The following is a 16,211-nucleotide window of genomic DNA, read 5'->3' as shown; positions in this document are numbered from 1 at the left end:
AAAGGGGCTTTGTGGTAGAGATGTAATGAGGTTTTTACACCTAAGATTGCGGGCAGGGGATTGCGCTCACCCTCTTGCCTTGATCTACCCCGTTTGTCTGTGAGGAGGCTCAGCGGGTGACTTATTTTTGCGAAGGGCCAGGGCACCTGCGCGCACCCACCCCATGCGGCGACGAAGACCACAATCTGCACACTGCTAGGCGCTTCCTTATTCTCGTTTTTAATGCTCATTTTTTGATACTACACCTTTTTTTTTCCAGGTCGTTAGGCAGGAGGGCAATGAGGAGCGAGCCATGAAGGAAGCGTGGCTGTAAAGGGGGACTTTCCCTCAGGGCCGGGCACGGGGGACCCTTCCCGCCTCCCCAGCAGCGAGGAAGGAAGAGGCGCCGTGCGCTTTGTGGCACCACCGCCGCGCCGGACCCCGCGCCGTGCGCTTTGTGGCGCCGCGGCAGGGCGGAAGCGACGGGCGGGCGGGCGGCGGGCCCTTCCGGCGGGCTCGCGGGCTGCCTGCGCCTTGCCCCGCCGCTGCCTCCGCCTCCCCCACTCGCCGCTCGCTGCCGCTCGGCGCCTCCATCCTGGTACTTGGGAGTCTCCATCCTGGTTTCTCAAGTGCCCGGACCCAAAACAGGAAGTAAGTGCGCGGGGGCCTGCGGGCTGAGAGGGCCGGGAGCGGCCGGGCAGCGGCGGCGACGGAGCGGGGCAGGCTGAGGGGATCGGGAGGGGGAGGCGGCCATGTCCGGCCCCACACCTCGGCCGCGGCCGGACTGGGCTGGGCCGGGCCGGGCCGGGTTGGGCTGGCAGCGGATCTGGCAGCGGTTTCGGCCAGCGTCGCCGCCCGCCGAGAGGATGGGAAAATGGCGGCGGCGGCCCGGGACCAAATGGCGGCGCTGGCGGCCGGGGGGCAGCGGGGGGCTGAGGCGGGCCCTGAGGCTCGGAGCCGCCGCCTGCGGGGCGCTGCCCCCGCCCCGGGGGCTGGGGCAGGGCTGGCAGGGCCGCTGCCGCACGCCGGCTTTCTCCCCCGGGCCGTGGTCTGTTGTTCCCCGCCTTCCCGGGGTGCTGCCGGGCGCCGGGAGCGCTGCGCAGAAAGAAATTTGGAAGGGGCGGCGCGGCAAAATAGGGGAAAAACTTGGAAATTACCAAACCTCGGCTCCCTTGAGAGGGCAGGGGAAGGGAAGGGCGGCGTGCGGGGTTGGTTTTTTGGTGTGCGGGGTTTTTTTTTTTTTTTGCTATTTCTGTTTTAAACTCGCTTCCCCTTACCTTGATGTCTGTAATAAAAGGCCACCTGCACGAACACGTTTAAATCTCCCGGTTTCCCCTCGCTGTGCCTGCAGTTGGGGTATCCTAAGATTGTGGCTTTTATTTGTTCTGTTTCATAATCTTTTTTTTTCCAGTGAGAGTTGTGATTTGAAGTTGCTTGGGGTTTTATTTTTAAGTGGAGTCTGAAATGTGTAACTCTACCAAGATCAGGGCTTTCATCTAAAAGCGGTACCAGGCTTTTCTGCACTAGAGTTACGCTCTATTTTGCCAAATTAAAGGATTCCGGTCGGACAAGCCTTTTTTTCCTTTGTTTTTGAGGTCTCTTTATTCTTGGTTGTGCACCTGGGCACAGTGAAGCATATTATACTTTATTAGCTACCTCTTTAGCTGACAGATAGTGTTTGCACATATTTATTCACATAGAGTTACCATTGTTCAGCCCCACCTGGCCATTGTAAGTTATGTGTTGAAGTAATCTAGAAAATGCTTTTTGTTTGCCAGCGCTGCTCTGGCCCTAGATGTAAGTTGGCGTCTTGACAGCATAGTTAAAATCCCTTTGCAAAACCCGGAGAGATAGGCTTTGTAATGAGATGGACACATCCCATTCAAATTCTCGTTTCCATCAATCCACATGAATATAATAATGGCAACAACTTCATGCTTATTTTCCAGACACTTGCTGAAACTTTCTAGATGATGTTTTATGACTTCCCAAAAAGATTGAACATTAATGAAAACTCCTTAAATAGAATGCCTAAAAATACTGATTTTTGTCTTAACCACTCAAAATTATAAAAGGTGAGTATATAAGAGGCAAGGACCTCCATGTGTCCGTACAGTATTTTACCTATTCTAATAGTCCCTTATTTATGAGCATTAATTCTATACTCATCTGTCCATCAGAAAGCAACAGAGCTGTCGCTTTGCGTATCAGTCTTAACGCCGTGTACAGTTAGGATAACAATTAACTTTTCATATCTTATTGCATGCTAAATTTCTGCCTGTTGTTTATAAAGGTGAAGAAGTTACTGGAATGCTTAGAATGAAATTGGATTTACATGAAAAAAAAGAATATATATTTTAGTACGTATCGTACTTGTCAAGATTTTTATCCATAGTCATAATCTTGTGCCTGAGAGCCATTTTCTATTACTGAAAAAGTAAACTTAAAACTTGCTGTGTTTTTGCTTTTGAAAGAGCTAGGACTTAGCTTCCCCCGCCGTGTGACATTTAAAGCATACTCAGTGCTTTTTATTAAAATATCAATGGATAGGCTAGAACTCATGGAGTTCTGCCAAATTTGGATCGATGCAAATGACAACAGTTTGTCCCATTGTGTCTCCCATATATTCTGTTTCTGTGACGGCCCACTTCTCTGAATACCACTGGTGAGTAGAATGTAACTGTTCCTAAAGGACTGTAATCTCGTGCTGATACAGTTTAATAAATCTTTGTGTGTCTCAAACTCAGGTCTTTGGGTCCTTCTGTTTGATACCTGTGTGGTTTGGTCCCCTCTTAGGTCCATTGTTGCAGCTGTTAAAGACAATTTCTGTGTTGTGGATTTTTAGATTTGAGTGGAACCCATTTGGTGTGGAGAAAAAGTTTTTTGTTGAATAATAGCATAAGAGAGTTCGCACTAGTTGAATAGTAAGAAGTCCTGATTATGTATTGTAAGTATTGACTACTTAAGAGCCATCATATGGAATACACTAAACATGCAGGCTTCCTTAAATATGAGATATATGGGGTTCTGTAGTGACTTGGTTTCCTTTGTGTTACTCTTGAATGAATGCCTTGAAATCCCAGTGCATCCCATGTGATTGTTGCAGTTAAATGCCTCAATAGCTGGAAGCCTCCCTTAATAAACTACAATTTTTGCTTCTTACAGGATTTAGTGAAATATACTTTTACTTTTTATCCAGTGCAGAGAACACAGCCTTTAATACAATTTCATGTAGAAATTTTAAAAAATTTACAACAGTCCACAGAAGACTAGACATAACATTCAGTTAATAACTAGGCGTAATGACAGAATTCTGTCTGCAAGGGTAAAAATCCTATTTCTTAGAAGTGCTTAATTTTTACAGCCCACAGAATAATTGAGCCCATCTGCCTGATGAAGATGATTTAGAATTACAGGAATTTTGTATAAAAATGTTCAGTTTTATTGTAACTTGTTATAAAATCAGCTTTGTGGTGTTTTTTTCTGCCTAAATCTGCTGCATGTTTCCCAAATAAATAAGAACTGCTGTATTATGTGGCTTTAGTGGAAAACTTATATTGGAATTCTATATTAAATGATTCTTGTAGGCAAAGTGTTTTCCTGTCTGTTTGGTTGCATGCTGAAACCTGTTTAAAATTGTAATGCAACTCTTAAAAATGTTTGGTTTGGTAAATACACCCAAAAATCTAACAAGGCAAAAAATGCTTATTAAATTTACTAAGGTGCTATCTTAGAAATTTTAAGATTATGCTATCTTCACTGCATTTTGTAATATGCTTCCACACTGTTAGGATATGTGCATCCAACACTGCTCCCTTCCCCCACAAGCTAACACGCTCCTTCAGAGCATAAAATACTGGTCGTAGATTGGTATCTCTATGAAGAGTGTGTTTGAATCAAGGATTAAAGAAAAGTCTTGGGTCATGCATTTAAAATTAAACCAAGTTTTTTGTTTTAAAAAGAAAGCAATGTATTTTCAAAAGCATATTTAGTGAAGTTATTAACAGAAGGTGATATTTTGGAGGTGACGAGACTACTCATGTCGTAATTCTCGCTAATTAAGAAACATCGGCTGTCATTAAGTTTGTACTTAACTTTTTCAAGAGTGGACATGTAGTGAGTGGATTTGCAGGTGTCTGTATTAAACAGAATTCGCATGGCACATCCTAAAAGAATTCTGCGGTGGTACGGCATTGTTTAGCATTGCTTGGGCTGTCATCCCATGATAAATGAGGGACATAGGTGCGTGCAGTGTCCCTGCAGCCGGTATCAAAGAAGCCTGCATCAGAGGGCGTTGTCTCCTGCAGCAGAGATGTGCTTTCTCCGCTGAGCTCACCGTAAACTCACAAGTGGTCCCATCATGTCATATTTTACATATCTTCAGCGTACATGGTAGTTCCATCATTATTTAAGTGTAAAGCAGTGATTTTTATAAGATCTGGAGAATGTTTCCTGTTCACACAGAAGAACCACCGCAGTTACTTGAGATTTTTTTTTTCCTCGCCTTTCAGTCTATTTCATGTCAAAGACTATTTCATGTCTTTATGGCTTAGTGCTCCTGTCCTGGTGTAAATGTATCTTGAAAGAACAAGTGTGTTTCTTTCCTTCAGTTTTCTTGTATTTGTGTAGTCTAACGAATAAAAAATAACATCCAAAATAAACATTTGACTTTGACTTGACTCCTCACATTCTTTGCTGTCAGTTTTCAGTTGAGGTCCAAGGCCATATCCATTAAAGCTGATGGGAATTTCTCCAGTCAAATCAAGGATTTGGCTCTTCCTAAGTTTTTATCAAAGCGTGGTTATGATTAATACTTCTACTCAGAAAACTTAAGATAGCTAAATCTCAAGTATCTGACACAGAACATTATTGTTTTTTTTTCTGGAGAGCCTGCACTTACTGTTGGGATAAACCATTCCTGGGAGATTGGCAAAAAATAGTAAAACCCTTCTCAGTCCAGGAATTACATTGAGAAGCGCTGCTTAGGAAATCACAGTTCTTTGAACAATGTGCTGTGCGCAGTTTTTGGTGCTTTGTAAGGAATACCTGGGAGCTCAAGCAGACAAGTGTAGACATCTAACTTGATCAGAAGAATCATTGCTGCTGTTAGATGTGATGCCTCAGCTGTTGTCTGTTTAGTCCTGTTACAGCTCTTTGTACAGAAGTGTTAGGGTAGCAGCTATTGATCGTGGTGTATCTTCCTCCCCACCTTTGGCAGAAATGCCAGGTTTGGATGCATGGACCCCTTCCATGCTGTATCCTTTTCTCTTCCAATGTGGCAAACCAGCGAGGGAGAGAATGCAGATGGACAAGCATAATTACGCTGTGTTTTTTGACTTGGGAGCCTAATCCTATAAACATATTCTTTGATTCTCAGCAAATCCTGTGTAACTGATGAAAGAATGGCCCAGCTTTGCTATCTCTCTATTGGCTTTTCAGTATTCTTTCAATAAAAAGAAGGAATGGTCTTGTGCTATGGATGGAGGTATAGTTTCCACTGCTTCTAGATCAGCTTTAGGTGAAGTACATGATTAATATAATGTGTTTTATAAAAATAAATCTGTCTTTCAAGCCTTTATGGTGGTGAGAAGAAAAATAGGTGCTTTCAGCTGATTGTAGAAAAATAAATGTTTTCACTGTCTGTTCATGTATAATTAAAGAAGAATCCTCCAAGGCATTTCAAGTAAATTTGGGAATTTTTGCTACAGGATTCCCTGTAGTAAAAATCATTCAGAAAGTACATGTGAACATGAAAAAGAGAACCTATCTACTTCTTTTGGCCCTCCAGAATTATCCAATTTGTTAATTCCCAAAAAGTTAAATGAATAACTCAAAACTGAGTTGAACAAGTTACAGTCTGCTAATTTAGCTATTACACTTTGGATTTCTTTCTTCATGTTTCAGAGTTAAGGATGCCTCTTATGGTTCTTAAAAATCAGTACTATAGCTGTGCCACAAACATCCCTTCTAGTAAAGGGTAGGGCAGAGGTTGTAAAACTCAGCAACAGATGAATCTCAAGGAGGTTATTGCCTCCTACACTTGCATGTGGCAAGGAGCTGTTGCTGATGGTAGATAGAAAGTAAGTTTGAGAACCCTGTGATTTAAAATGTCAGCGGTATCTGAAATTTTTGATGTGTTCAGAAGGGCAATATCACTTCATTCTAGGAATCAGTCACTACATGTGCTTAAAGATGTGCCAAATCTTCATCAAGCTTGAGAGGTGATAAGTGATTTTATTGAAAGACTGGCAGTAGTTTTATCCTTCCAAGAAAACACTGCTCTTGGGAATCTTCAATACCAAAGAACATGTTTTCTGATTAAAAATTAAATAATTCCCTACTGAAGCAATATTGTTAACATTATACAGGGGATTTAAAATCCAGGTTGTAAATTCCACTTACATATGTGTATATGGGTATCCCTGCCTGGTACATGGAAGCTTTTAAATGTAATTGTGATTTATTTTTTTTAAAGCTATAGTCAATGATTTTTTAACAACATAAGTTAAAATTGTTGATAACAGTATTTTGGCTTTAAAATAAAAGTTACAAGTAATGCTTTTTCTGTTGTTGACATATGAGAAAACACATAAAGAGGACTGAGGACTTCAAGAAGAAATAGATTATGTTTTCTTTTTACAAAGCTCTGCCAAAGACAGTCACCAAACCCAGGTGCTCAAAACTGATGAGATCATTGCAAAGCTTCTGGGTATTTCAGATGTGATTTCATTTTAGCTTCTGCAGCAGAAAAGGTTACATTTCTTTGTATTTGGTGGATTAGAACTTTTGGGGGGGGGTGTTTTATTTTATTTCAAAATTAGTAGTAGTGCTAGTTTACACTGAAATACTTAAAAGCTTTGGGTTTCTTCGTAGTACTTTTATAGTGGAAATGAGATTATCAGAAGTGCTTTGTATTGCCCTAGTTCACTGACTTCAGTGTATACTGCTTATCCTGGATAACTTATTTTCTGAGGAATTTTTTATACTGGTGACTGCCTGCACCCAATTTTTCTGTTGCTCATGTTGTTTCAATGGTAAAGAAAAAATACTAGTTTCACGAGTTAGTTATATGCATGGAAGGAGAATAAAACTTTGCAACTTAGCAATCTGTTAATAGTGCAGCTATGAGTAGTATGACACTACAAAGATATTTCTCAGTCCTGACTAGTTTTAGGTTATATAATAGTAAAATTATTAAATGAGCAGTGGAACAAATATTAGTGAGACAAAAAATATCAGATGTGACAAAGTAATAGCCTAGGTTTGTGTTTTTAAAAAAAAAAAAAAAGTAGCATATTGCAAATGCTCCTGTATAGGGAGTTTAGGTACTATTTTTAACTGGAAAAGTAGCTTTGAAGCTATCTGATGTTACCCCGTGCGATATATAAGTATGCAGGAACAGTAAAGGCAGGTGAATGTCTTGAACTGAGGAATTGTTTGTGTGAAAGAACAGACAGACATTCGTCATGCTCTGCGGGAGTTTATGCTGGTTGTTTAAGCTCAAGGAAGCAGCATTGCAGTCAAACTGGCAGTCTGACTGAAGCAAAGTAATCTGTGTATTGCTCTTTCAGGTTTGAGTATGAGCACAGTTGAAGAAGAGTCTGACACAGTGACAGTAGAAACCGTGAACTCTGTGACTTTGACTCAGGACACTGAAGGGAACCTTATACTTCATTGCCCTCAAAATGGTATAGAATTGTATTGCATAGTATTTTTTTCTTCTTTTTTCATTGATCCAACCACCATACTTTCCTGCCCCCAAATTCTGTGAGCTACTTGGATTCAGCTTACTGTGCTGCAATTTGTTCTGTTTCAGTTTAAAGAAGGATAAAGTGTCAAATTAGGTGTTACATACAAAATGATGTGTGTATGTGCCCAACAAGGATATAGTTGTTCTGATTTATTTCTGTGGAAATGGGTTCTTGGAACCAAGCATGTACCCAGATTTCTGTAGACTTAAGGGGTTTGTTTGTGTGTAATGGACTGTGGATGGAATTTACAAAGAAAATCTCACAGAAAACGTTTGTTGAAGAAAGCATGTGAACTGTTATTGCCCGTAACTTGGACTAAGTTCTGGGGCAGTAGTAAAGCACCAAACCAACCTATCACATTTGCTTCTACCTTTTGTTTTGGTCCACTTTGTTAACAGAACTTGGTCCAAAGCTCTACTTTGTTAACCGAAAGTAACCTGTGTATGTTTATGTTCTTAGAAACTGATGAAGTAGACTCTGAAGACAGCACTGAACCTCCACATAAGAGGCTTTGCTTATCAGAGGATGATCAAAGCCTTGATGATTCCACTCCGTGCATTTCTGTTGTTGCAGTTCCAAGTAAGTTGTTTTAAGTTTATGTACTCTTGTAGCAAATGTTTCTGTTGGTAAAGGTTAAAAGCAGGCTCTTTGGATCACATTAGAATATTTTGCATGTCTTGTTTGTATTTTCAAATTCCATTAATATACTTGGGTATCGTCTTTACTTCTCAGAGTCTTTGATGGGTTTGCAGCAATTGTTATCTATACCATACTGGCAAAATAAACCTGCCTTACAGATAGAGGACTGCAGGTACAGGTGCATTGAATAAGTTGAAGCATAAGTGAATGAACAATAAACTAGATGCCCTCCTCCTGCAAAGAGTGATTAGGGTTTTTTAATGATCAAACAGTGTAGTTAGTATTTGTGTTTTGTAATATTGAGATGTATGGTCTTTTTAAGGTAGAGATTGTTGTACAAAAGGCAGGCTGAGTACTGAATTAGTCTTAGGGGAGTTGATTGAATATTAGATAGTTCAATATAATCTCCCAAAGGGAGGCAAAACCAGATCTAGCAAGTTAAAATACAAATTTACAATACCTAGAGTGGCTGTTTACTTGGTGGAACTTAGTAGAAACTCCTTAGAAGTAAAGGCATTATCATGTTGAAGATGAAGGAAAACTGGGGAAAAAGAATGCAGCCAAAAGCTTTGAATGTTGTCCTTTAGTAATTGGAAAATACTGAAGATAGGGCTGGAAAGGAAGCATTAATACTGTACAAAATGTTTGCACCAAACCAAACACCTTTTATTTATATGTTTCACATTAGGACTTAGTTATAGTCAAGCATAAAACTGAAGGTTTCAAAACCCATATTTAAATTTTATGAAGAGGAACAGTTGATAATAATCTTAATGATTTTACTCTGTCAACAAATAAATACCGAATAAGGCCTCTTTAAAATTTTCAGTGCAAAGGTAGCAATTTATAAACCCTGTAGCATGCATTAAAAATGTTACAGGAGTAAAGTATACAACTAACTTATCCATTCTGAAGTTTCAGAAAATGATCAGAGCTTTGAGGTGACTATGACTGCTACTACTGAGGTAGCTGAAGATGAGATTAACGAAGGAACTGTTACTCAGATTCAGGTACAGTAAAACTTCAAAGTTGACCTATTTGATGTACATTTTTATTTAAATTGAAATGAAAAAGGAAACAAATGCAGAAAGGGCTTATTAAATGAATAAGATTATTTTTAGTATGAAAGTAATGTATTTGAGCATGGATCTTGTTTGTAAAATGTTGTTCTATAAAAGTGCAGTTGAATATTTTATATATGAAAGAGGTTATTGGTAGTGTAACTTCCTGCCCAAAGAGCAATGCAGTAAACAGTAGTAGATGTAACCTTCCACTGATAATTACTTGCTCTGTGGTGATCTACATAGAAGACAAGTTTATCTGTTATTTCTGTCATTCTTTGATTATAAATTAAGCTTTATAACAGGCGTAAATATGCTTTGTCTTGTCACCATTCCTAACAGTTACATACAGTTCTTGTTGTGGGTGTACCATGTTTAAAAGTTCTGGATTGTAGATGCTGGACATAGTCCTCTTTCCACCAAAGCCAATAAGACTCTTCCTATTCAATGTACATTAAACAGGATGAAGAATGTTATCTAAATAATTCTTACAACATCTGTATGTTAAGATGCTAAATCTTACTTGGGTGTTTTAAGAAAGGTGAATGTACTTTTAATGCTATATCTAAGAAGTGGCAGTTTCTGAGCAGTCAGCAAGGTAACCAGGTGTGCTGGTTTCATTTTCCTTCAATTTATGCCTCCATGTTAAATGCAAGGTGATAGAAAGAAGTGAAGATCTTACTGGATGATTTCATATTGGTCTTTTCAAGATTCTTCAGAATGAACAGCTGGATGAAATCTCCCCAATGGGCAATGAAGAAGTGTCAGCTGTTAGTCAAGCCTGGTTCACAACCAAAGAGGATAAGGATTCTCTAACAAATAAAGGTAGGATATTTCAAATGCAGTTCTCCCACGCTGTAAAAAGGTAAGCTATTCCAAATGTCTCAGAAGATTTTGCAGGTTGCATAAAATAATCTCTGATCTGGCTTTTTTAGTGAAGATATTTGAGAAGACTGATTCTAAAAATGCTGAGAGACCTAATGCATTATGTCTTCCCCACCCCTCTTACACTTCATATGCAAGAAAAAAGTTGGAACTCCAGATACACTTGGAGAGGAAGAGGGGCCATGCTTGCAGTGGTAACAGTGATTCTAGTGGCCGTAGTAGAGAGCTGCTGTAGATATTGTGTGTTGGCACAGATGGGGCAGACAGTTGTGTTTGTTCCGTTTGCAATTCTGCCTGGTTAGGAGATGGGAAGCTGCAGTCAGGCGGGTACACCAGGAAAAAATGAATCTATGCTCAGGCTAATACATCTTCCTCCAAGCAGGGCTTATTAGTCTGGTTACTGTGTTGTGATTTGTATTAAACGGTTTCTGGAATGGAGTTGTTTCAGGAAGAACAGGGATTATATAGACAAGGATCTACTGAAATAATCACCGCTACTGCTAAAACTGCCACCCCATTGGCATTCCTCCCTTTCAAAATGTACCTGCACAATCATAGGAGTTGGTGAACTTTAGAGGTTGTTTTTTTGTTTGGTTGGGTTTTTTTCTCAGGGGAAGTGCCTAGAGAAATGACTTAGTGTGAAATGAAGACATGTTGTCCCTCCAATTCCTCAGTCTCTCCACTGTTCTTCTTATCCTGACCTTATCTCTTTGTAGGGAAAAAAAAATTAAAATCTCTTCCAGTCAGTCCAAAGCAACCCCCTTTTTTATTAGAAAACTTTAGGGGAAAAAAGTAATGGTTTTCTCTCGCAGAAGCAAATGATCTCTTACCCAGTGATCTCTGCTCCAGAGAGCTGAGTGTACTGCTGAGTCAGTGAAAAAACGTGGGTGAGGCACGCAGACCTGAGTGTTGGTTATGGATCATTCAGAGAAAGGGAGCTGAGCAACTCTGTCAATGACCATTTCACTCCCTGATCCCAAGTGTGCACTAACAGTTGCTTCTAACAGCCAATAAATAGTTTCTCCCCATTTTCTCTGTCCTTCTTATTTATTAGATTTATAGGGCTTCAAAGCTATTCAGTGTTCAGTCCAAGGACTGGGGCAGAGATGGGATAGCAAAGAGATCCCTTTGCATCACAGCACTGAGGCAGCTGGGTAGAAGTAGTGAGAAATCATATTGCTGCGGTTGCTGTGCTCTAGGGTGAGAAGCAGCACAGAGACCATGATCTTTTCAGTAGCCAGTGGTAAAGGACTTTGATTGGGAGCAGCACATTGTCTGCTGTGACAGGAGTATGTACTGGTGATTTGGCAGAGAAATGGCTGTTTTCATGAGACTTGGTGGCCTCTTGTTTGATGTGTATCTTGTTAAATATATTAGAAACTTACTGCATTTGTAGCTGTCTCACAGGCATATCAAGTGACCATATATCACAAGTGGCATTTACAGTTGTGAATGAATGAGGGCACTAAATCTGGTGATTCTAATTAAGAGATTAATTGTTTGAGGAAGACATTTCCAATAAAATATGCCAAGAAAATATTTGAGAATCCGTACTAGCTGAACTTTTCTTGGGGTCTCCATGTTTTGTCACAGAGATCAGCTGTGGAGGAATCTCAGTATGTGTCTACTTTTACAGTAGCTAGGAGTTTGACATGTGTTGCCTGAGCTCATCATTTTATAGCAGTCTCCAGGTGATGATGCTTTCTTTGAAGACCCATGGGCAGGTTATAATAATCTTGGCACTGAATATGCAAACACATGAAGTGCAAAATATAATTCCTTTCCTAAAATAGTTGGGTATCAAAAGTTATTCCATGTAAAGAGTAGCAGTGTCCCTTTAAGTCAGTTCAGATGCTTGGATAGAGGTGTGAATCACAGCTACAGTAATAGATTATTGTTCTGTCTCTATAGTTTTGGAAGAAGAGGTTAAAGCCATCAGGCACAAGGGAAGAGTTTTCTCTCATCAGTTCCAATGGAATTAGTAATAATGCCTGTACTTTTCATTATAATTGGATTTGAGTAAACAATCTCTTTGGTGTGTTCTGCTTCTCAGCCCTGGTAAGGCTGAGAAGGAAGTACCCTGATTTTTCTGAGCAGAGATGGGCAGGTAGCCAGCACACACCAGTATGTGAACAGGGTCACCAGCATAATCTTAATTATAAGTGATTGTTAATATTAAAGTATGGTGTGAACATGAGGGAAAAAAAGAGCAATCTATATATAAATTTAGGGTAGGGATGTTTTAATGTTTTATTGATAGTCCTCAGGTTTAAAATGCTCTCTCCGAATAAAGTTGATTGGTTTTGCTTTTAAAGCTTAGCTGGCACTGTAGTTACTAAGGGCATAGTCAAGAGGCGAAACATAATGTTTGTTTCTATTGGTTTGCCACTTTTACTTGGGAAATAAAACACTTGCCATGAGTCTTTATCTTGACTGTGACCACTGGGCATTATTCCCAATGCAAAAAAAAGAGAGAGATAGGGACCAGCTTGTCAGAATAGACTAGGTAGAGCACTTACCTCTATGAAAAGCACTCACAGTAGGTAGCACTGCTCACATGTTGGGAAGTGATAAGGCGTATAAGAGAACCCCATCTTGTTGCCAATTTCTCAAGTAATATTTTGAGTCACGTTTTAAGTCCCAGCTTCTGGAATCATTTGAGTGCATGGAAATTTCAGCTGTCAGTTTAAGGACAGAAATTTTCTAGTTGTGGCTGAAGAGAAAGCCTGAAAATGTGACTTGACAGCACATAGAGGAATCCATGTTCTGTTTTGAAAAAATGTATGTTTTTGAAGAGGGGTCTGACTCACATTATTTAAACATCAGTTGACAGTTACTAAGGATTGTTTATCAGTTCTGAAATAACATCTGTTTAAAATTAATTCTAGTTAGTTTAAGTAGCTGAAATTACTACTCGCTTTTCTTTGTTAATTGCAATAATGAGGGTTGTGTTTTTCTGGTATTTTCATTGTTGTTTTGCTGACTTTCACTTCAGTGATTAGTTTGTCATTTCTGTTTTCAGGCCATAAGTGGAAGCAAGGGATGTGGTCAAAGGAAGAAATTGACATTTTGATGAGTAACATTGAGCGTTATTTAAAGGTATGTGTTAGAGTATGTTATCTGCTATCTGCTAATCTTTGGTGAAGACAGAGGAAAAAAATTCCACTAGGAATAGAGATAATTTTCCTTGCAAAGCGTTGATACAACTTCCAGACTTCTGTGATGCCGTATCTGTATTTGTTTACTACACTAACAGGATGCCTGTATCGGCTTTCTTCCCCTTAGTATATTGTTGTCAGAGTTCAGTCTAAAAATAGGCATGCAGTTAATACACTGACAGTGATAATTGCCCATAAGTCATGTTGGTGGTAGGCTTACAGTGAGAATATTTGAGCTGAGTGCTTACAGCTGAGAATACATAGCCTGCGTATTACAGGTTGACCATCCTTTATTTGTGAATCAAAAAAAGCCCTGAATTTAGTCTTCATTGGTATAAAAATTCTCAGTATTAGTTGTAGGAAATGCGCCTACCCACATGTGTATTAGGATTTCTGCCACAAAATTATTCATAGGTAATACTATTTTTTAAATCTAGGGAAGCTTTTTAAAGCCAGCTAAATAACTTTTTTGAGTTACTGACAACTCATTTGATTCATTATTTTCCCATTTATCTGCTTTCTTGTACTGCTTCGAATAATTGAAATATAGTGATTTTTAGTTCAAGCTGAAGTTAAACTAAAGCTTTCCTTTCATACTTAACTCCAGTGTTTTTGTATCAAATTTGCTTTTAGTTTCCATCAGAACAAGAAGAGTTTAACTGAAAAAAATTGCTTTCAGATAAAGAACATCTAAAATTATGTAATAAATTTATGTAGCACTTTTTGACAACCTTCCACTGCATAACGCCAGGATAATTCTACCAGAGTATATTTTCCGTGATGTTCTAAATGACGCTTCAATTTTTGATCTTAAAAATATACACTAGACAGATTTTTTTAAACGTAGATGAAAGTTAAAGCTTCTGTGTCTACCTGGACTCCAGTGTAAAAAAAAAAAAAAAAAAAAAAAAAACCAACAAAACAAAAAACTAGTGTTCAAGGGTTTGTATTTGAGGTAGCTAATTCATAAATATTTAGTTTAACTTTTGAACTGTAGTATTTGAGATACATAGAAAGTTGGATAATAGTATGCTAGGCTTCATTTTTTAAGTATTCTACTTCATGATTTCCAGGAGACTTTATCTAAGGTGTTTTGTTTGTGTTTTTTGGTTGTTTTGTTTTGTTTGTGTTTGTTTTTTTTTTAAATGCCTTCTTCTAGGCCCGTGGAATAAAAGATGCCACTGAAATTATATTTGAAATGTCAAAAGATGAAAGAAAAGATTTCTACAGGACAATAGCTTGGGGTCTGAATCGGCCTCTCTTTGCTGTCTATAGAAGAGTTCTTCGCATGTATGATGACAGAAACCATGTTGGAAAGTATGAAAACCTCTAATGCTGCATGGTTTTATTGGTATGAGTAGGGTCATGTGTTTAATGTTTGACATGTCATATGTGAGACAGAAGATTCTAGCCAAACAGACCTAGCTCTTCCCAATCATAAGTCACCTCTGCTGAATTCTGGTAGATCAACCTTGACAATAGTTGTGTTAAATGGATGGTATTCACAACTTTGAAAAAAAGAAAAAAAAAAACAAAACAAAAAAACCCCAAAAAACAAAGGTGCAGAGAGGAGTCTGATATGATTAGAAGACTTTGACACAAGCACGGATCTGCTGAGATGTAGTTTCTTTCTATAACTGTGACCTTGAGCTAATTGATCTTCATCCCTGTACCCTTCGTTTGCCCATCTGTAAAGCAGTGGGTATGGCACCATCTAGAAGTGCTGAAAAGAATGTTAGATTTTAGTTTTTAAAGGTAGTTGAGAATTAAAAATACCATCTCAATGCTAATTTTTTTTTTTAATAGAAATTCAGCCTTATGGTGATTGTGAACTGAGACAGGAAGGAAAAAATAGCTGTTTATTTGAGAGACTAATGCACAAAATTCTAATTCTGTTGTTAGTAGTAAGATCACCGAGAATGAGGGATTTTGCTGGCAAATGAGAGGAATGTTAGACCAAATAACCTTAGAAATGCACTAATGTGGAAAATGGCATTTGTTCTTCACCTTCTTTCAAAGCTTTCAGTGAGATTGTTTCTTATAGCTGAAATTCCTTAATCTCTTGTAACTAAATGTGTACTGTGTGGTTAGTAAAGAAAAAATATTTGTGCTGTATGTTTTCTGTTTAAAATAATGTCTTTTTATTTACCTGTTGCTTAGGTATACTCCTGAGGAAATTGAAAAGCTTAAAGAGTAAGTATTTTTATTAGCAAGGTCACACTACCTTGTTTATATTTAGTAGCTTGAGTAGTTTTTGTGGGTTTTGTTATATGAAAACACTGAAAAGTTACAAGTAAATTTGACTGCTCCAACTGTATCAGAAAATAGTGCTCACTAAATTAATCTGAAGAGAAATGAAACTACATTTGGGTTATTTTTTTATATTTTCTAATGTCTATTCAGGATGTAAGCAACATGCAACAAAGTTCTAAAGCAAGCCTTCTGTTGAAACTAGTAATGTTTCAGATTTTACAAGCACAGTCAACATTTGCAGTTATGTTTCTGAAAAACAGAAATTCCCTTTCTTTAGGAAACCTGAGCAAAGGTTATTTCTAAAGAAAGTGGCAGGTCAGGGGTAGGATCTCCTCTATGAAGCATTAGAGAAATAGATAAATTGTCAGTAAGGCTCTTTGATTTTGACTATGAACCTGATAGATGAAGGAGGAGTGCCTGCAGACTTTATCTCCTCTTGCAGCTTTCCAGGGTTGAGCAGTTTGAAGAAACCATGTTGGACTGAA

The 16,211-nt window shown here is 38.8% G+C and overlaps 1 protein-coding gene across 1 annotated transcript in view; it reads left to right on the top strand.

Annotated features, from left to right (window-relative positions):
* The first annotated feature begins 471 nt into the window (after positions 1 to 471).
* The window catches only part of DMTF1 (cyclin D binding myb like transcription factor 1), a 31,091-nt gene continuing 15,351 nt past the window's right edge, over positions 472 to 16,211 (top strand). The window contains exons 1-8 of the mRNA XM_075488452.1: positions 472 to 630; positions 7,551 to 7,667; positions 8,190 to 8,309; positions 9,285 to 9,379; positions 10,141 to 10,255; positions 13,338 to 13,414; positions 14,633 to 14,790; positions 15,634 to 15,666. Of these exons, the coding sequence (XP_075344567.1) occupies positions 7,559 to 7,667; positions 8,190 to 8,309; positions 9,285 to 9,379; positions 10,141 to 10,255; positions 13,338 to 13,414; positions 14,633 to 14,790; positions 15,634 to 15,666 (707 nt within the window). The 5' untranslated portion in view covers positions 472 to 630; positions 7,551 to 7,558. The remainder of the gene's footprint in view (positions 631 to 7,550; positions 7,668 to 8,189; positions 8,310 to 9,284; positions 9,380 to 10,140; positions 10,256 to 13,337; positions 13,415 to 14,632; positions 14,791 to 15,633; positions 15,667 to 16,211) is intronic.

Source organism: Mycteria americana, chromosome 1, assembly GCF_035582795.1.
Source record: "Mycteria americana isolate JAX WOST 10 ecotype Jacksonville Zoo and Gardens chromosome 1, USCA_MyAme_1.0, whole genome shotgun sequence".
NCBI lineage: Eukaryota > Metazoa > Chordata > Aves > Ciconiiformes > Ciconiidae > Mycteria > Mycteria americana.
This window is presented reverse-complemented; position numbering and strand designations above follow the sequence as displayed.